Source organism: Bison bison, unplaced genomic scaffold, assembly GCF_000754665.1.
Source record: "Bison bison bison isolate TAMUID 2011002044 unplaced genomic scaffold, Bison_UMD1.0 scf7180017864461, whole genome shotgun sequence".
NCBI classification, from domain to species: Eukaryota; Metazoa; Chordata; class Mammalia; order Artiodactyla; family Bovidae; genus Bison; species Bison bison.
This window is the reverse complement of record NW_011495023.1, coordinates 4,623,500-4,645,050: the sequence shown is the minus strand read 5'-3', so window position 1 is coordinate 4,645,050 and position 21,551 is coordinate 4,623,500. Positions and strand designations below refer to the sequence as shown.

The window sequence follows — 21,551 nt, the reverse complement described above, 5'->3', positions numbered from 1 at the left end:
ATTAAAATAATACAATAGCAATGTATGATTAACAACCATAATTAACTCAGAATAGATTCTTCGAAGTGGTTCAAAGGGCTTTCCATGATAAATTACTAGCCTTTAATCAGCTAATATCAAGTATTTTTTTAGACTGAAAAAGTATATATATGTCTCATAAAAATTTTAATTTAACTTAATGAAATGAGTTTAACGATCCAGATTCACCATACCAACTCTGGGGTATGTCTGACATTCCAGTGAAAGCTTTATTTAGATGGAGTTGAGGAATCTTTGAGATAGTAGGCTTTCCACTGTGTTATCTTGAGTGTTATAGCTGAGTGGTTTTCCCAGAATCTCTAAATATTGTTCAAACTATTTTATGAATGAATTGAATTCATGAAATGTTAATAAACTTGTCTCAGTTTAAAGAATGTTGACTTGAAAAGTTCACTTGAATTTTGCCTATTAAAATATTCTTTCCTCTTATGAGGCTAGTCCTTGCCAACCTCAGTGATCCGGTTCTATCCACTCACAGGCAGCTGTGATAAGGAGGGTGAAGAGTGAGCTAAACAGGGAGGAGGCCTGGGCAAGGTCATTTCTGCCAGAACACAGAGATGCCAAGGTCTCAAGGGTGCTGCAGTGTATAAAAAGGTGCTGCACTTGTGAATTTTATATATATATATATTAAGAGTAAAAATGAGGGTTCCTGTATTTGAGGATGTGAAAGATGAAACTGAAGAAGAAAAAACAGGGGAAGAAGAAAATGAAGAAGACAAGGTGGGTGAGAAGGCGCCTGCTGAGGTGTGGTGTTCATTCCTTAAAGTTGATGATGAGAAAAATGTTTCCTTTCCTTTTTCCCTGGACAGGTATTCTTTAAGCCTGTTATTGAAGACCTGAGTATGGAGTTGGCCAGAAGGTGCACTGAACTCATTAGTGATGTAAGTGGCTTAAAAATTTTTATCTGTTTTGCCTTGCCTATGTGGCATGATTATATCGTAGAATCAGAGAGCTGAGGAGAAAACCCTGAACTCATTTATTTAAAACCCAGTGATTTTCCAAATCATGGAACTAAGTCCAGAAATGTTAGATGGTTTTCCCAAGGTCACCTAGACAGAGAATTTCTGTGGGGACATGTCTCCATGTTCTTAAGCCAGAATCTTGTCCCTTCTTCAACTTCACTGTCACTCTGGCATGAAATCATAAAGCATCAGATTTCTGAACATATTCCATTGAGAATACAAAGCCTTTTACAATTTGTGTAATGATGTAATTTGTTTTGAGAGGATCTCTATCTAAATGAATGGTTTTTAGCATTTTGAGTAGCTTTTATGGAATCTGATGAATCCAGTAGTTTCCCAGACCAGAAACATGAACGTTTCTACGTGCGTGTGATATTTATTAGCAATTTAGGATTCACAGTTTACTGAACTGCATGTTGAGAACTCTGAACTGGATGTGGATGATGCTATTAGTGAAAGGAGCATTGTTGCTGTGACTTTTTTTGTTAACTGGGATCAGTTTATGTTGTGTATTGAGGGAATCCTGGGTTTACAGAATTAAGTAATATGGGTCAACTCTGGGAGATAGTGGAGGACAGAGGAGCCTGGTGTGCTGCAGTCTTTTGGGTCACAAAAAGTCAGACACAATTTAGCGAGTAAACAACAACAATCTGTATATTTCTGTCCACTATTTATCTATAGTAAATACGCAAACTAGGATGGTAGAAGCAAGGGAAATAAATGTGTTCTTCTCTTGGGATGAGAATTTAGATGATCCTCACTAGAACAGTTATAAGAGAATTGCTGTACACAGGGAAGATGGCTCATGAGGCATGAGCAGGTGCCTGTCTTATCTAGAAAGGGGAGCAGAGAACTGGTTGTTTCTATTGTTGTTCTTAAGCAAGATGATCAGAATAGTTTACAGACTTTTATTTGCAGAGGAAATCAATCCTGGGCCATATAGTCAGTGTTCTCTGAAATAGCCTGCCTGAGTAGTTTAACAGTAACCCTGAACAGGCTGGCAGGACAAAGTTCCTCAAGGGAAGCGTGTAGAATACTAAGATTAAGAAATGATAACACATTTGAAGTGTTTAGTAAATTGTCTGGAACATTGTGAGTAACAAGATGCTAGCTGTTATTAACGATTGTCTCTATAAATTAATTTTGTATCCATCCGATCACATTTTATATATGATTCTGTGCTCCCTTCTGGTTTGTTAGAAGAGCCGGGATGGTGGAAATCAGACTCCTTCCTGTATACTTGACATGTAATGTAATTAAATTTTATTTATTTATTTATTTTTTTGGAGGATAGTAGGTTTTAATCCAAATATATCAATAAGCACATTATCACATTAAATGTAATCAAAATAAATAATCCAAAAGTGAAAATACATCAAGCTGGGTATTCAACTATAGGCTATTTATAAAAGATACATCTTAAATATAAGAACTTGGAAAATCTTGAGTGAAAAGTATGGAAGACAACGTGTTTCTTTGTGCCATTTCTTAATATTCGTCACAAGCTACTATATGTAAAAGTTCTTTGTAAGCTATAATAATAATGAAATGATAACGGCAGCAACGGTGATAGTAAAAGCAGCAACAGCTAAGATTTATTGAGGACTAAGTGCCAGCTAATGCAGCTTGTGAGGTAGGCTCTCTTGTGTTCCCATTTTAGAGATGAAGGACAAGAAGGCTCCGTCCGAGAGGTTAAGTAATTTGCCCGGATCACACAGTGAAGTAGTGGGGATCAGGACTTGAACATGAAGCCCTGTCTCTTAGCCAGTCTGCCATGTTATCTGTCCTGTAGCTTTCATGCAAAGTGTACCTTAGCTTTATTATTATGTATTACACAAATATTAGTGATGTGACCGTGTAAAACTTCAAGTTCCGAGCTCTGGAGATAGTACCTCTTCCAGTGTTGTTTTATTTGAGGTGTATTTGTGGCTGAGTCAAGTTATATAAACTATTAAAGTGACAACTTTAGTTAGTAGGTGATAAGAACATTTCTCAGTGACTTCAAAACCAATCTTGTAGTGAGGGGCGATGGCCTTTACTGTTTTGACAAAGCAAAAGCCATGTTATTTTCCTCTCATGTAGGTGAAGTCAAATACATGAGAGTAATTTCTGTTTATTATAGGTTTATATTGCATAGCCCATTCTACTTAAATATTTAGATCATATTACTGTGGCCTAGTTTATATATGTGTACATGTTTACATTTTGTTTCCAAAGAGAATTCCATACTTATTAAAATACTGGTTCAATTTTTGAAATTTTTATATTTACCAACCAACAGTCTGAACAATTACTTTCTTTGTTTCTTAAAAAAAAAAGAATCAAGAGTTTGTACAATCATTTTAAAATCAGATTTTAATTTACCCTTTCTGGAAGAGTTTCAGGGATTGAACTGAATCAAATTTCTATTGTTTTTAGAAATGTAATTAAATAGTATTATTAAGTAATAACTTGTTCATTCACACTTGGTGTCATCAGTGTTTTATATGGAGCAGATTAACTTAAATTTGAAATTCTTTTCTTTGTTGTGTTGTCGGCATGACTAGATAGTGGTCTAAAATGTATATTTGAAATTGCATCAATACGGAGCTAAAAGCAAATATAGAAAGGATGAATTGAGTTAGATTGGAGTTCCAGTCAAGTCTTTATTATGTCTCTGATAGTGTCCATCTGTTCGTGCTCACATTTAATTTAGTCCACCAGTCTTTGCCCCAGTCTCAATCTTAAAGACAAACCTTCAAGGACTTTAGTCTTGTTTTATAATCCTTTATATCCCAAGGGGGAAATCCATGTGTTTACCTGAGCCTTTTTGTTTGTTTGAAGGCAATCTGTTTGCAGCTTGTCACCATGTGAATTTGGTTTTCTGTTTGCCAGCTTTGTAGAGTCCTACATCTTGAAGCTTTAAGAAGCTGGCTCACATTTCCTTATTTATATTTGTTTAGCTGCATCGTGTCTTTGTTGCAGCATGCGGTATTTTTCATTGCAGCATATGGACTCTCTGGTTGCAGCCTGCAGTCTTAGCTTCTCCATAGCAGGTGGGGTCTTAGTTCCCTGTCCAGGGATTGAACCTGTGTCCCTTGCATTGCAAGGCTGATTCTTAACCACTGGACCACGAGGGAAGTCCCAGGCTCACATTTTCTTGATCAAATCACACAGCTAGTGAGACACTGACCTGGGATTTGGAACAAGGTCTATCTGACTCCCAAACCATGGCCACCACGATGTCCTTTCTCTGCTGTTGTGTGCCAGGCCCTCCACATGCAATACTGTATGTCATGCCACAGTGAGCTGGTGCTGTGGGCCCCGTGAGCCTTAGTTCAGACGTGGTGAAAGCTGGCATTGAGTAGCTTGTCCTTGGCCACCGACTGGTCAGGGATGGGGACAAGAATTAGGTTTAGATCTGGCCAAGTCCAAAGCCTGGCTGGTAGCCCCTCACGACTCTGCTCCATTTTCCAGATGAGAAGGTTGGTTTCATGGATTTCTCTTCATGGCACAGTCTCTCTGCATCCCCTTCATTATCATTCTGATCATTCCTCTCCAGACCTCTTTGAGGTTTCATGTGTCTTTATCAGGATGTAATAACGAGAACTGTGCGCAGAGGTCCAGATGTGGATGGCTGTGATTATGAGTAGGGAAGCATGCTGTTTCCTGCCTGTTTTATGATGATATTTACAGTTTCTTGGACTAAGGGGGCCTGCAGAAAGCCGTTAGATCAGCCTCAGTAAGGACAGCATCCTCAGCCATTTCCAGTCCTAATTTCTGACTTGTAGCCGATCATGTAGGGCCCATCCTCCTTTAATAGTCCGAGTGATTTTCCCTTGCTAGGGATGATCTAATCTGTAGTGGCCCACCCTCTCGCACAGCCCTTTGAGAGCTTCTGCAGTTCGTCTCTTTCAGTTTACCATCTCCCTCTCCAAAAGAGCGCGAGGTCATCAGCAGACCTGCAGACTTCGCTGTATCATGCCCTTGCCAGATAATTCATTAAAATGTTAAGTAAGAATGGCCTAGTGATAAGTCCTGGAAGGCTTGCACTGTTTAGAATTCTCCATAGAAAGAAATGTCTGTTTTTCAGATCAGATGGCTTCATTTTGGGGATCAGGATGAGGCATTAAAAAAAAATTTTTTTTTAATTTTTTTTTTTTTTTGCCTTGCCTAATTTCTGCTTTGCATATGCTCTGCCCATACTGTGGGGCTTCCCTCTGCATAGCTCACTTCCCAATCTTGAGAGACACCTGGTTCTCTGAGGCAGCCTTTTTTATTTTTCTCTTAGCCATGTAATGCTTTTTATTTCCCCAGATATCCTCTGTTTGGTATTTTGTCCTGTTACTCAGCTATCTAATCAATTCCTTGAATAAATCAAACCTACTGACTACACTGAGCAGTCAGCATCATGGATCTGGGAGCCTTTTGTAGGGTGGTCATAAAAAATAGTAGGTTAAAAGGGACCCTTTGTATGTTTCTTGTAAATTAGGATAAAGAGTCTCTGCAGAGCAAGTGAGCTTGCATCTGCCAGAAGCCTCTGACTCAGTGTTTTGATTCAAACCTTTTTAGGGTGTTCATTTGTGTGGCAGCAGGAAGAACATTTTCCAGGCAAGTGAACATTGTTTATTGTGGGTAACCCTTCCCGATGCTGAAAACATGGGATTCCATGGTTACCCCTCCAGAGAAAGCTCGAATGGTGTTCAGAAACCTGGGAGAGCAGCCTTGGCTCTGGGCGCCTCAGTTAACACACAGTGCTGGAGCCGCAGCTCTGTCTTCCAGGGTTCATTGCATTTAGCCAATGTGGTTCCATTTGTGAAAAGACTTCCTAGCTCCTTCTGGTTAAGAATTCTTGTAAAAGGAAATACCCTCTAACATTTCTACATCTGTCTTCCGCTTTCGGCCATTAGCTGGTCTCATACTAAAGTGAAAGAAACTAGGCTAGAAAGAGGAAGCACACTCAACTAATTTAAGTCGAACTGTAGTTGAGACATGGTGGGATTAATGGGTGAGGTCAGCAGAAAGTAAATTATTTAGGGCATCTGATTGACATTAAGTCATCAACTTTGGATTGTGTGTTGGTTGTGAGTGCAGATGGCTGCACAGAACACGGAAATCCTAGCACAGGGGCTTAACAGATAGATGACTATTTTTTTGAGATGAATCCTGGATGGAGGGGCTGCAGCCTTGATGTTATCAGTCTCTCAGGCTCCTTTCCTTCTGCTCTGCCATCATTGGTACGGTGGTTTCTTGTCTTGTGATGGCCTGGTTCCTGCTGTTTTCCTGTGGTTGGGGAAGACAGAAGGTGGACGTGTCAATGGGCTGTGTCAGCAAGTCTTTCCCCTTGTACGAGCTTTACCAGTAATAATGCCGGGGAGACTTCCAAGAATATCTCATGGCCAGAGCTGGGCACCTGTCTTCCCCAACCGATCACTGGCCAAAGGGAATGAGAAAGCCATGCCTGTCTCAGAGCAATTTGTCCTTTGCGGCTGTGGTAGGGGCGTATCTTCTCCCGTAAATACACTTGAGTGCTATTGTTAGGAAAGAAAGGGTTTGGAGAGGCAATCTATCCAATAGATGGGGCCATCTGTTAGATTTGGAATTGACTGTCTACTCAGTGATTTTTATTTTACCTAAGATAATTAATCATCGACGTAGTTCCCTTTCATCTTTTTTTTCCAATTCTCCTAGTATACGAAAGCTACTAATTCGTGGTATTCTTTATATAAAAATATAAGATCATATGCTTACTGTCTCTCATATTGTAAAATTCATTAGAAATACAATGTGAGGGACAATAAGCATATAGTAGATGTATGTGTGTGTGTTTATCTTTTAAATAAAGACCAGAGAAAGGAATGGAGAGCACACTTAAAACTGAACTATTTGCCTGCAGAGCAGAGGAAATAAACACTTCGCCTTTATCCCTAGCTCCTGTCCTGAACATTCTGCTCAAATCAGAGCTTATCAGAGGCTGTAGCCACAGCACATACCACTGCTGTGAAGAATGTGAATGGGAGAGGGAAGAGATGGTGGCGAAAGATAAAAATAATGAGCCAAACTTAAGCCTAATGATAGCTTATTTTCTCTCACGCTTAATTATATAACGGAGATACTTTTTTTCTCCTTATGATCAAAATAGCCTACTATTTATCATAGTGCCATTAACAGTTTAATTACTAGTGACTGAGGACGGTGATTTGCAGAGACCTAAAATTATGGCTAATCTTTGAGAAGAAAAAAAAAGCAATTTAGTGCTTAGATAAGATAAATATGTTCTAATGTTGATTTCATGAATAAAGCAAATGTTTAATGTGGTCAGCATCTAATATCTGAGTCATCGCCGTGAAATACGGCATTTAAAATAACGTTACTCAATATGTTTGTGGCTGGTTACACCTCAGGTCAAATAATGCCCCTTAGGTCTGTTCAAATATGGTAAAATCTCTATGTCATGTTAAAGTGTAACATCAACATTAGTCATGTTCTTTAAGAACCAGGTAGTGTATACCGTTAAACTTCACTTTTAGGCTGTAATTAGGGAGGCCATGTAATTTAATCATCTGAACTATGACATTTTTTTCAGTCTAAGTATTTACAGTCTTGGGTAGATAAACATGACTTTATTACAGGGTGATACAACTTTCAGCAAATTACCTTCATCCTCTCAAACAGTCATAGGTTTTGCCTGCCCAGTTTTCAGACTGGATGGCAATTAGTGTGGCAGTGGGATTACATTTCAGATCCCTCTCTATAGTTCCTGACTTCTTTTTGACTTATCTGCCCATGCGGGATCTTCTCGCAGAGTAATCCTGGCCTCTCCTGAGGGGAGAGAGAGTGATTCCTCTCACTAGTGAAATGGAAAGAGAAAATGAGGATTGCTCAGCTAAGCCTTTCTGGACTCTGTCCCATTTGCCTGCCTGCCACCACAAGGGGGCATTCTGCAGTGATCTCCACAGGTGACAGGCTTTCTCGGTGGGTTCTATGCTTGGGGGAGCGGAGGAGGTTGGGGAGGCCTATGGGTTCTCATAAATTGGATAGTCAACCTTTGATTTGAGCGTAATTAATTAGTGACCAGAATCCCACTGTGGCCACAATTTATGCCCCCTCCTCTAATCCAGCATGTCTAGGTAATGATGCTAACAGTAATCTCCATTTGTTTAATTTCGTCCTCTTCTTAATCGGTCACATCTGTCCTGATGACTCTTAACTTTAAACCCAGAGATAGGCAACTGTGTTTCTGCTTGACCATAGGCTTACCTGTTAGGGTCTGTGGCTTAAAGTAACAATAAATTAGGACAATTGTATGAGTGAAATGGAGAATTTTTTTTAAGATGTGAGTTAAAGTTTGTGTGTGTGGTATGACATAGCTACACAGAAAATGTGTAAATTGGAAATACCTATTTTATATACATCTGCTGTATGTATTCCCTCAAACTTGTGTATTAGTTCTAAGTATTCAAGTTATCTTGAGAAAGGCCATGCTTAGCACAGAACCAGATTTATTTATTGAGAAATCTTAGCATGGTTTGAAGAAATCAAGTGATAAAGGAGTGTGCTGAGTATGCATGCAATACTTCGTTGTTGTTTAGTTGCTAAGTTGTGTCCAACTCTTTACAACTCTGTGGACCGTAGCCCACCAGGCTCCTTTGTCCATGGGATTTCCCATGGATTGGAAAAATCTGGAGAAGGAAGTGGCTACCCACTCCAATATTCTTACCTTACCAGTGAGCCACCTGGGAAGCCTATGCAATGCTTCTTTTTAAAATAAAGAAAAAAATTATTTTAAATTAATTTTTGTTGATGTATAATTGCTTTACAATATTGTGTTAGTCTCTACTGTACAGCAAAATGAATCAGCTGTATGTATATATATATCCCCTCTTTTTTGGATTTCCTTCCCATTTAGGCCACCACAGAGCACTGAGCAGAGTTCCCTGTGTTATACAATAGGTTCTTATGAGTTAGCTATTTTATACGTGGTACCGATGTTTCTTAATTATGCTGAAGAAGCTGGACAAATAGGACCCACAGTCAGTGTGGGTCCAACACGCAAGATCCTTGACAGTAACTGTACTGTTGCTTATATAAAGAGCAGCCTTTTTCTTACCCTGCCTCATCCCCTTTGTTGTTCTGGGCTGGATATCGGTTTATTTGATTTGGCTTGTTTTGAGCATCATTCCACATTGGAGTATTTTTTTCAGAAAATAGACTTGTGCAAGTTAATTCTTCTGTTTAAAAAGGGAGCATTAGAGTTGTTTTCTTTCTCTTATGTAAAATGTTCTCTCTTTCAGATCCATTATAAAGAAGAGTATAAAAAGTCTAAAGGCAAGTGTACGTTTGTGACTGACACGCCTATGCTAAACCATGTAAAACACATTGGTGCTTTTATTTCTGAGGTAAGGTATCAAAACTTTTTAAATGGCTTGTATTATTTTCTATTTATGTAGAAAAGTTTGTGTATTAAAATTAGAGAATAATGTTTCTGGTAATACCACTGAATGTTGATATTAATAATATCTGTATATATAATTCTATGCATTATGTCAATTAACTTATGTAAACTGGTAGCTTACTATCTATTGTTGATATGTTTTATTATAGATATCTATGTTGACTCTAACCTTTTTTTATTTACATCAAATTAAAAGGAGATATTTTTATTCAATAGAAAGTACTGGCAAAATAGTCTCAGAAGTTCCATTATTTTATTTCTTAACAGACTTATTAGATATAAATGATCCAATCTCATTTTGAAAATAAGTCAAACTGATCAGCAGATTCCATAAAATGTGGTATCTTTGGTAAGTAACTTCAGATCAATTTGAACTATTTTTGGTTAGGATCAGCTCAACAGAGATACCTGCTATGAAATCATAGAGTAAGAAATGCGCTATGTTCATTTTCCAGCTGAAAAATCATATAATCTTTTTCTGAGCGCATGTAGAACTGCAGCTTATGTTGTGTTATAAAGCACAGTGTTAACAGTGATTTCTGTGATGAGGCAATGCCAGTGTCTGCGAATAGATCATTTTGAAGAGATAAACTCGAAAAGAAGATGATTAGCTAGTGTTGTAGATGACTGACCTCTAGTGTTTCCTAAGTTATTGGAAAAAGAACAACGTGATATTCTTGGGATTATTTCTGCCAACATGAAAGCATTTTGAAGAAAACTGGTAAATTTTAAGTATGAAAATCTGAAGAGTTATGGGAACACAAGGCTTACACAAGCTATATGCTCAATGAATCAACACTCAAATCTGGCTCCAAGTAGGAGTAACATCAGGGACTTGTGGATAGAGTGGAGAAAGCCATGGTTTTGTTTACTTGTGTAAGCTATTAAATATTATTTCTCCTTCACAGAGAAATGCTTGGTGTTCTTAATTATTAATTGAGGCTTTTTCCTGAAGGAGTTAACTACAGAGGAAAAAAAAAAAGGAAGAGGGCAAACTGTTACATTCCTTTGAACCTAATCTTCCCAAGAGGAAATAGTGAATGAGTGTCTCTCTTTATGAGTAATGACTGAGATCATTTAGAGGCAGTGCAGATTGTATATGGGAAAGTGCAAAAACAGCAAAAAAGCTCCCCAACCTCAGCACCCCGCCGTTGTGGTGGAAGAAGTTAAGAAGATTTGAATAAAGGAAGGCTGTCCTTTGTGTTCAGGTTCTAGACAAATTCTAATGACTTGTGTTTTCTGGAACAGCTCAGTGTCTCATTCTCACATATTTTTTGACAATATGAGACAACAATTTCAAATATATGAAATTGTTGGTACACAATAGAATTACTTTTAGAAATGTGCATGAGTTTAAGTAGAAAAATAGCCATTATTTAATTAAATTGATTTAATTAAAATTTTCATTTGAGGTATAATTGACGTGGAGTATTATATTAGTTTCAGGACTCCACATTTGTACGCACTGTGAAAGGACCACCACAAGAAGTCTGTTATCATGTGGAGTCACACATCTTATTTCTTTTTTTTCCCTTATGATGATTACTTTTTAAGATTTACTCTCTTGGTGACTTTCAAATATGTCATACAGTTTTATTAACTGTAGCCACCATGCTAGAGTTTATGTCCCCAGGTATTGATTTTATGACTGGAAGCTTGTACCTGTTGACCGCTTTGCACCCATTTCTCCCATCCTTCAACTCCCCGCTTCCAGTTGTTATTTTCTTGCATGTTTGATTTAAAGGTTTTACCATGATAAATTGGATTTATTTCTTCAAATATGACCGTCGGGTTCGGTATCTGAGATTAAAGTTGACTTTACGTATTTAAAAATATTTTATTGGAGGATAGTTGCTTTACAATGTGTTATTTTCTGCCGTACAACAAAATGAATCAGCTATTCGTATACATATATCCCCTCTTTTTTGGATTTCCTTCCCATTTAGGTCACCACAGAGCCTGGAGTAGAGTTCCTGAGCTATACAGTGGGTTCTCAGTAGTTACCTAGTTTATACATAGCAGTGTATATGTGTCAATCCCAACTAATTTGTTTCCTAAGAAAGTACTTGTCTTCATTCTCTTTCAATATTCGCAGTAAAAGAAAAACGGAGACATATTTATTTTTCTTTTCTTTCTTCCCCCCTAGGCAAAATACAAAGGCACCATTAAGGCGGACCTTTCCAATTCTCTTTATAAGCAGATGCCAGCCACAATTGACAGTGTCTTTGCCAGAGAAGTCACACAACTACAGAGTGAGGTGTGGTTCTCCTAGATTATTATACGGTTATGTAATCAAATATATACCTAATACACATTGTTTAGCATTTTGCAAAGAGTTGTTTCTCTTAGATAAACAACATTGGAAGCAACTGATTCGTGTTCTGTCAGCAGTCACTCAGAGTGACGGTCGCTGATGGTCACAGATAGAGACAAGGCCCTGCCAGTGTGTTAGTCACATGATACAGTCTTTCCTAGTCCCATTCTCCACTACTAACAGAGCAAATATGAATCTTATCTAGACAGTTTACTTAGATTACAATCTTATAGCAAATATTAAACTAGTCTTTGATTTAACTTGTGAGAGAACATACCCATAGCTTATTAAAAATCACATAAAGAATTAATGGTTAAAGTCAGGATCCACAGATCTGTGCTCCCTCAATTAGACAAGTGGTTCCTGAATTTTTTTTTTTCTCCTGGATGGTGTTTTCACTTAGACTATATCAGGCTCCCAAAAAAGCCTCCACCAGGTGGAAATGGCTATTTTAATGATTGTAAGTTGCAGACAGACTTAAGAACTATCATTATGTAAACTCATTTTGAATCCATGAGAGTTTAGGAGTAATTTTCCTTTTAGAGTACATTAACACAGAAGGAATCCTTAATGCATTTAATCTATTGTGTTCCTTAAAACAGAATTTCAAAATAGAATATTTCTCCTCTTTCTCACTCATATTATTGCTATGTTTTCTTCATAGTATACTGTGATTTTTATTTTTTTTTTTTGGTTACTTTATTCATCCATAAGAGAGCAGGAACCTCATCTGTCTTGTTCCCTGCCTCATCTCTGTGCTTAGGAGTCTAGGGACTCCTAGAACACAAGGGGTGTTCAATAAATACTTGTAAAATGCATTTTTGTTCAGTTGATTGGTTTTTTTTAAGGAAATGTTTCCTTTTACATAGTTTATATTTTTCATGCTACATTTTTGGTTAATAATAATAAATGCATAAAAATGCTCACTATGTGTCAGGTACTGTTCTATTCATTTCACATGTATTTATATCACTTGATGCTCACAACTCCATGAGATAGCCTCATTTTGGAGATGTGGAAACTGAAGCACAGAGAGGTTAGGTGACTTGCCCAAGGTCATACAACAGACAAACAGCAGAGCCAGCATATGAACATGGGTGAATTCGCTCAAGTCTTGGTTCTAAGCTATATCTATTACCACCTCTTTCTTACTATTTCTACCCCTCTTTTTTAAAATTATTAAACAAGTTCACTTCTTTCTCCAGAATCCTTTTATTTTTAAGTAGAGGATACGTAGATAACTTTAAAATAGTCTGAAAATAGATTACTCTTGAACAACACCAAGTATGGTTATTCTTTGCAGAATATCTTTAAGTACTTCATTATCACAGACTTAAATGTCCACTGTGTACCCAGCTTGGCAGTAAGCTAATCTCAGCTGTGCAACATGAGGCTAAAAATATATGTCAGGGCTCTGCATGGCTCACCAGGACTAATATGCCCGCCCTTTCTTTCCCACCCAGCATCTGGTGACCCAGCCACTTGCTAATCATACAGAGTTCTTTATAAAGCAAATAATTATAACATTTGATATTTGACAAGATTTTTGCGATAATAATAAGCAACAGTTATATAATAAAGAAAAGAAAAATCTTTTCTTAGTTTTATACTTACTTGGGAAGGTAACATTTTCAGATATTTACATTGTTAATTGCTTTGGAAGTGCATAACTTTTCTCAAAATTTTTTTATGGCATAAGCATGTCTATAGTATACAACTATGTGTACATAGAACTTAACATAAAAAGTAATCCACATTGGACATTTTGGAATCTGTTCCTGTTTTTCTCCAGAATAGACTGTGGCTTAATTGGTAACAGGTATTATTCCAGAGGAGAATATGCACCCTGAGAAAGAAATATATGTGCTCTCAAGAAGCATCACTGCCCAGGGTCATAATTAGTCTTTGAACTTGTTAGAAAGGAAATACCTGGATTCTGAAGAAGGTGTCTATTTCAAAGATTTATGTAATTGTAATAACATTTCTTTAGATACACATAAATCTATTTTATTATTGTTAAAATTGGAATTCTCAGAGCTTACCTGATAATGACAGGCAAGAAAGTAGAACAATTTAATAGTATTTGTGATAATTAAAGAACTAACCTTTTACTGTGTCCAAATAGTATCAGATTTGTGGCAACCTGAATTAGAATATGTGTCCAAATAGTATCAGATTTGTGGCAACCTGAATTAGAATATGAGGCAAATTCTAAAATGTAAGCATGTTCCAGTTTCTAGTGAAAACTATCCTAAACTTTTGATATTGGGACAAATTATTATCTTCAAATCAATCTGCAAACACTTATATTGAGATTGAAGTGACAAGGTTAATGCTCCTTATAGAAAATGACTGATACATAGAAATCCCTTTAAAAAAAGAGAGACAGATGTGGAGATTTTAGGAGGACATATTGTTAGATAACTCTCACTAAAAATTTTACAAAGATCACAAATAAAAGTTCTGGAAATGGATGGACTGTGCCACTAAGTGGTGAGACCCTTCTCACAGGGGCTGTCTCACGCTGAGGCTAAATAGTCCCTTATCATAGAAGTGATACAGGCTGCTCAGGCATCTGAATGGCGAAGATATATGAGAGCTTATGTTTGTATCTACAGTGGCCACACGGTCCTGTTTCTGGAGCTTCAGGGTTGCCTGTGCTATGGGATTGGCTTCCCTGATAGCTCAGTTGGAAAAGAATCTGCCTGCAATGCAGGAGACCCCGGTTCGATTCCTGGGTCAGGAAGATCCTCTGGAGAAGGGATAGGCTACCCACTCCAGTATTCTTGGGCTTCCCTTGTGGCTCAGCTGGTAAGAATCCCCCTGCAATGGGGGAGACCTGGGTTCGATCCCTGGGTTGGGAGGATCCCCTGAAGAAGGGAAAGGTGACCCACTCCAGTATTCTGGCCTGGAGAATTCCATGGACTATATAGTTCATGGGGTCGCAAAAAACTGTACATGACTGAGCCACTTTCACTTCAGTACCTGTATAGTAGTTATGAAATATACTGCAAATCAGAAATATAATACATCTTTTATATGTAGAGATGAGATATAAACATATAAGATGAAATATATAAGATAAATGTATATATTCCTTGTGTAAACATATTTACATATAGTTTACATAAGACTACTGCAAGTATCTTCCCCTAGTTAGGTGTCTAGGGCCATAGCAACCTTAACTCACGAGGTATGAAGAACACAGTGTTAACCTGGGGAAATGCTACACAATAATGACACATCCTACGAAATCAAATTTATTAGAAAATTGATTAGCTCAACATACGTTTCCATTAGCTATTTTAAGGCTGAAAATTAATATGATAAATTAAAGTTCAGCTGCTTCCAATTTGATGTAATCTTAATTCTAAAGTGGTGCTTAGTAGCAGCTATAAATGAAATGACTATTTTAATGCAGTGAGTAGAAAATTACATAGCCTTTTTAAGAAAGAGTGCTCTTTAAAATTGTGCTTGATGACTCACTACTTCTATGATAACCCACAAAATGATCAGCTGCATTGGTTATGTTTATAATGTCACAAGTACCACAGTTAAAAACACAGAATCAACCCAGCATCCAGCAGAAAGGAGACAGGCATATGCTAGTTCTTTTTACTTATAGCGGATCTCATAAAAGTTGTTCCTTGGCTTAAGAGACTTGGCCACCCATTAAACTCCTCCCGCCACCAAGTTGTAGAATGTAATGGAACTGGGATGATGCACTTTCTCAGCCTGAATGGAGGTTCTTAATGGGTTTCTGTTTAACATAATTAATTGGTGAAAATTTTAAAGATATGTTCATCAAAATTAGATTTCCCAATGGATTAAATCAGTGAACAGATTCTAGCAAGATGAATTATCCCTGGAATAACATGTGGTGCTATATGGGAGGTTTAATAATCATATGTAGGAACAGAGCTAAGCAGGAGTGAACAAGACTTAGGGGCATTCATTGACAGAAATCTCAACATAGTAATCAAAAGAAAATTGGCATGATCTATGGATGTATTAACAGCATATAGCACATTAGAGATGATAACCTAGAGTAAATTGAAGAATTCTAATTAGGACCAGTCAGGCCATATCTGGTATATTTTGGACACCTTACCAAAGAGGTGGAACAGTTGGAATTTGTACTTTTGAGAGTGTGTAGAGTATATAGCGGAGAAGGCAATGGCACCCCACTCCAGTACTCTTGCCTAGAAAATCCCATGGACGGAGGAGGCCGGTAGGCTGCAGTCTATGGGGTTGCTAAGAGTCGGACATGACTGAGCAACTTCACTTTCACTTTTTGCTTTCATGCATTGGAGAAGGAAATGGCGACCCACTCTAGTGTTCTTGCCTGGAGAATCCCAGGGACGGGGGAGCCTGGTGGGCTGCCGTCTATGGGGTCGCACAGAGTCGGACACGACTGAAGCGACTTAGCAGCAGCAGCAGCAGCAGAGTATACAGGGGTTTAGTGCCTAAATCTGCACAGATAGTCTGGGAGTGGAAATCCCTGAGAGCTGGGTTCCCACATTTACAGTTCTGTCCTGTGAACTAGAATCCTCCTGTATGGCCAAACAGTTGCATTGCTGGGGAGATAGATTTGAGTTTCATTAAAGGAGGAACTTTGTGTTAGAACCTTCAAAATTTAGAAACTGTGATGCCTGGGTTGAGTTCTCTTTCACTGGAAGTTAAAAAAAAAAAAAACCTGGGTGGGGAAGTCAGAAAAGAGATTTGAACTTGGATAGTTGTACTGAGCACTAAGCACACACATTTTGCACCAAGTAATTCCAACTCCATTTAACATCTTATCATTAAACTTTTAACATATATTTTAATTTAAAAGTAATTCATTAATTTATTCTTGTTTTATTCTCATTCATTTATTCACTTATTTATTAATTTATTCACTCACTAAGCCAATGTTTATTGCAGTTTATGTCAAGCACTATTCTGGGTTATAAGGATTTAGTGAATTAGTTGCATTCTAGTAAGAGAAGACAGAAAATAAGTAATTTTATAAAAATGAAAGCTTGTAATTTAAACTTATGAAGGAAATAAACAGGATAATATAGGAATAGACTACCTGGAAGGGGATAATTTGCTTTCTTAGGGATCTTCAGTTTTTAACTCTGTTTTTGAGTTTGGTTATTTCTCCTTCTGATTATTCTCATGTCTTCTCTCCAAACAGGTGTGGGGCAGATTTAATGTGGTAGTGATGGGTGGCATTGCAAAGGTGCTTATTTCTCTAACAGAGGACAAGGCTTGACATATATGAGACTTGCATTATATTTTCTCCCAAAGGTTAGGGCTTTTAATAAGGTTTATTTAATATTATAGTTGTGCCTCCATAAAATTAAAACAGTCAATTAAAAAATGAACAATTCACTTTTAAATATCCAAGTGTTTCCCCAGTTTTGTTATTTACTTTCCCAGGATTTAAACCTTGAACATATATTACCCTAAAACCTCTTGGTTGTAGAAAGATTTCCCAAAACTGTAGATGAGATTTAAGCTAGAGGAATACAAGTAGGGATTTTAGCGTGTGGACAAAAACTTTTGAAATAAGTTACTCAGAGTTGAAATTAGTCTAAACAGAAGCACAAAGATTAAAGTATTGTGTATATTATTTCGTTATAAAGGCTTAGGCAAATTTGACCAAATACTACGTAAAATCCTAGCAAAATACTGAAATTTAACGAGTAAGAAATTTCATACACCTCCAAATGAAACTAAAATTATTTGTTTTTTTCTTCAGATTGCCTACAGGCAGAAGCATGATGCTGCCAAAGGAGTCTCAGATTATGCCCACATGAAGGAGCCGCCTGAGATCAAACATGCCATGGAGGTCAATAAGCACCAGAGTAATGTAAGCAAGCTATTCCTCATGATTTTCTGGAAAATTGTAGTTAACTCATATCAGGGCTAGTGGATAAGTTGTTGAAGTTTAAATGTTACAACATTCCTGTTCAAAAAGGACTTTAAATCTTTTTTTTAATCTTTATCTCTCCATGTCCATTCAGAAAGCACATCTGAATTATTCTCTCAATGGTTATTAGAACCTTGTAGAATGCCTTTAAAATGTCACATACTTCTTGCAGACCTGGAAATCGGGTTTCCAACAGCCTTTCCTATAGCTTCCTTGTCATGATGGCGATGCTCCCGTGGTTTCCAGTCTAGAACTGCAGAAGAACTGGGATGCTAGGGAGACTAAACCCCACTACAATTTCTTTTGGAATGCGTGTGGGGGCAGACGGTCACAAGACCCAAGAGGAGCAGGAAGACAATAGATGCCTGATGGCCAGCTTAGAAGCAGAAGCCCAGAGAGAGGAAACAAGCCTGTAGCAAACATATTTCTTCTTTGGCTATAAGGTAGCTAGTACATCAATGCTTTCATGTGTTTACTTAGCTAGCACTACTGTCTTGGGGGCCTAGAAGAATATTTTTTCCTGAAATTGCAGTGGAAGCTTATTTGTCTCCTTATCATGAATTCCTTGCTTTCTAGAAGGAAAGTAGGCGCTGTTTGTCAGGTTCTTTATGGGTTAGAATCAGTTAAGATAAAGTGTTTGCCTTTGTTGGGTCAGGAAGCTCCCTTTTCTTTGCAAAGTACCTGAAGCATCTTTGTCATTTCACACAGGCTCTGCCCCATCACTTAGTTCTTTTCTGAATTGTGCCTCCAGAGCCCCAGCTGTGCAGCATCTCTTTGTAGGATGGCAACAGTCATCTGATACTAAATTGCAGTAGGTCAATGCTTAAGTAAGAACTGAGTGAGGTTTTACATTTTAATTCAAATGTATAAACATATGCCAATACCAAAAGTGCTTTTCTAAGATGGTTTAAGATTGATAAGAGATGAAGAAGCTACATGTCTGTAATTACCAGCAAGGCCATTTTATCAGGAGGCTTTATAAGAACTTCTGCTTACACAATGACTATCACAGCCATAATAACAACCACTTAGTGAGCACTGCCGTGCACGAGGAACTGGGCCAAGACTTTGATCATTTTCAGTTCTCACAGAATCCACGTACGGATTCCCGTTTTGTAGATGAAGAAAATGAGACTGAAGAATCAAACTCCCCAGTCCACTCTTCCTGTTATAATCTGCTGCCTCCCTCTTAAAGGTCACTCTATGGTTATTGTGTCAAGATTTTAAGTGAAATTTTTAAAATATAGGTAAAATAGGTTATCATTAGATTTCTCAATGGATCCAGTGCTCTTGTGGGAGAGAAAAGCTGAGACCATGAGCCTCCACTGTTTTGAGCTGAAGAAACTTTGAATTTCTGTAAATGGTGTGGGTTAGAGGGTGGTCATGGTGGTCTGGGGAGGTGGCTGCCGTTTTACAGACCCTCAGGAGACACTATCTAACTCTATAATTCAATGAAATTCAAATACAGAAGTTCCTTATCATGGAGCTGAGGTTATTATTGTAACTCTGCCTTTTCTTTTAAAAGGTCTTTGATTGAGGGATTGAGGGAATAGAGTAGAAAGCCCCTTTCTCCTCCATTCAGCACTGTGTACTTATGGGAGAAGGATGTGTTTACCTACACTCCTCTGCCTGCTCGGCTCAACCTTTACATGCAAAGTTTGTACATATAATAGGATTTAGAAAGTGTTTAAGACTGTTTACTCAGATTTAAAGTGAGAATGATATTTGTATTCTACCTGTGATGTAGTTGATATTCCCCTAGAGTCAAGTCACTTAGAATAATACATTTGTTGTCCCTACGATATGAAATTTAATTGTGGGTCTTGAAAAACACAGGAAAGCAAGAATGTCTCTTGGTTAAGTAGGTGAGGCCACAGCATCTCCATGAAATACAAAACTGTGTCTCCCATAAGGCTTCAGTAAAATGAAATGCATTTGTAGAGAGTTTAACTAACAGAATTACCTTTTCATAATGTGAAATGTCTCTTTGCACTATATTAATGACTTACTAATTTAAAACAAAATGTGTTGTCACATGTGTATCTGATTTTCCTAGAAACAATACATGTCAGCATCTTGGCTTTTCTTTTTATATTTCCACCAAAATCAAGTCAACTTTCTGATGTCTGTTAGAGAACCAAGAAACTGGGACAATTACAGTTCAAAGCTTTTAATTCCTACCTCCATTCTGGTCAGACTTGTTATTAGAACATTGATCAATGGGCCAGATGGAATCATTTTTCTTTCAGAAGCTGACTGTCCTTTATACCTTTGGAGATGTGAATAAGGAGGCTGGGAAGAGATTCTTTGTGACTAGCCGACTAAATTTCCACCTCGGAATAACTGAGAGTTCCAAGGTGAAGAGTATTCTGGGGGCAGTGGTCTTTTCTTTCACCCCCAAGTTCAATGATCATGAAACAGGAAAGAATAACTTCTCATAATATCCTCCACTGTCACATAGGTCAGAAAAGGAGTTGGGAGTCAGGCCAGGGATAAAAGGCTTCTTTTGACACATGTTGCCTGGATAACCTTGGACAAGTTACACGTATCTCCAAATCTGTTTCTTTTTTTTTTTTTTCATATGTAAAATTGGGGTAATGAAATCTACCTCAGAGAGCTCTTGCAAGTGATAAATTAGATATGAGATGTAAAGAGCTCTGTTGAAGATCCAGTTCAGAAAATACTAGTTCTGTTTGGTCCTCCTTCAGTTTTAAAGAGTGATTTAAGAGTTTAGGGTGATATCATTGTTAATTCAAAACAATGAAACGAGGTTAGATTTCTAAGAAGGTCAAATCAATACAAAATTTATGTTAAGAAGCATTTAGGTCAGAAGGGCATATTCATAAGTTTCCTGAACCCATTTAACCACCTATCTTGTTGATACTGTTATCAAAAAATGATTAAAAACACCTCATCTGACTTATTTTTTTTTTGTATCTTCAGGGATGTACCCCTGCCAAATTTTTCTAATGTAATTAAAGAAACTGGAGATATTCTATCCTGTTACCTTCCCCTAAAGATGGGTTTGAAATGAAAACCTCAGTAACGTTATTAGTTTTCATCAATCTTATCAGAGGCATGAAGAGCAGTACTTCTAAAGTTAAGTTAAACAAATTCTAGCTGCCATTTTAAGTTTTATAAATAATGTGATCTGTGTAGATTTGTGATGAAATTAGAGTGGTAAGCTTTCCCAAAATACCATATTGGTAATCAATTCAATGTGTATTAGAAAGAGGTATTCATCAGGGGAAACCAAGACATAATGCTCTTTCCAAGAATGATATATATACTTTCTTAACATTAATAAAAACTTATCAGTAGACAAAATTTCTATTCCATCAGAAAGAAAAAAATCTTAAGGATAAGTAAATCACTAAAAAAAATTGGAAAAATATTTATTATCCTGTAATTCCTGATGTGACTTAAGAAACAGTGCTTTTAGAATTTAGTATTAAAATAGGTATATTAGGTTTTGTTCATTTCTAAGTACAAAAAAGATCTTCACACCCAGATAATCACGATGGTGTGAATACTCATCTAGAGCCAGACATCCTGGAATGTGAAGTCAAGTGGGCCTTAGGAAGCATCACTATGAACAAAGCTAGTGGAGGTGATGGAATTCCAGTTGAGCTATTTCAAATCCTGAAAGATGATGCTGTGAAAGTGCTGCACTCAATATGCCAGCAAATTTGGAAAACTCAGCAGTGGCCACAGGACTGGAAAAAGTCAGTTTCATTCCAATCCCAAAGAAAGGCAATGCCAAAGAATGCTCAAACTACCACACAATTGCACTCATCTCACACGCTAGTAAAGTAATGCTCAAAATTCTCCAAGCCAGGCTTCAGCAATACGTGAACCGTGAACTTCCAGATGTTCAAGCTGGTT

At 37.5% G+C, this 21,551-nt stretch overlaps 1 protein-coding gene across 4 annotated transcripts in view; it reads left to right on the top strand.

Annotated features, from left to right (window-relative positions):
• Nucleotides 1-433: 433 nt before the first annotated feature.
• The window catches only part of NEBL (nebulette), a 119,326-nt gene continuing 98,208 nt past the window's right edge, over nt 434-21,551 (top strand). Inside the window, exons 1-5 of one of the 4 annotated variants that reach the window (XM_010859903.1) lie at nt 434-759; nt 849-920; nt 9,275-9,379; nt 11,582-11,692; nt 17,496-17,606. In XM_010859903.1, the coding sequence (XP_010858205.1) occupies nt 679-759; nt 849-920; nt 9,275-9,379; nt 11,582-11,692; nt 17,496-17,606 (480 nt within the window). In that variant the 5' untranslated portion in view covers nt 434-678. The remainder of the gene's footprint in view (nt 760-848; nt 921-9,274; nt 9,380-11,581; nt 11,693-17,495; nt 17,607-21,551) is intronic. The other 3 variants (XM_010859900.1, XM_010859901.1, XM_010859902.1) reach the window with 3 other exon arrangements.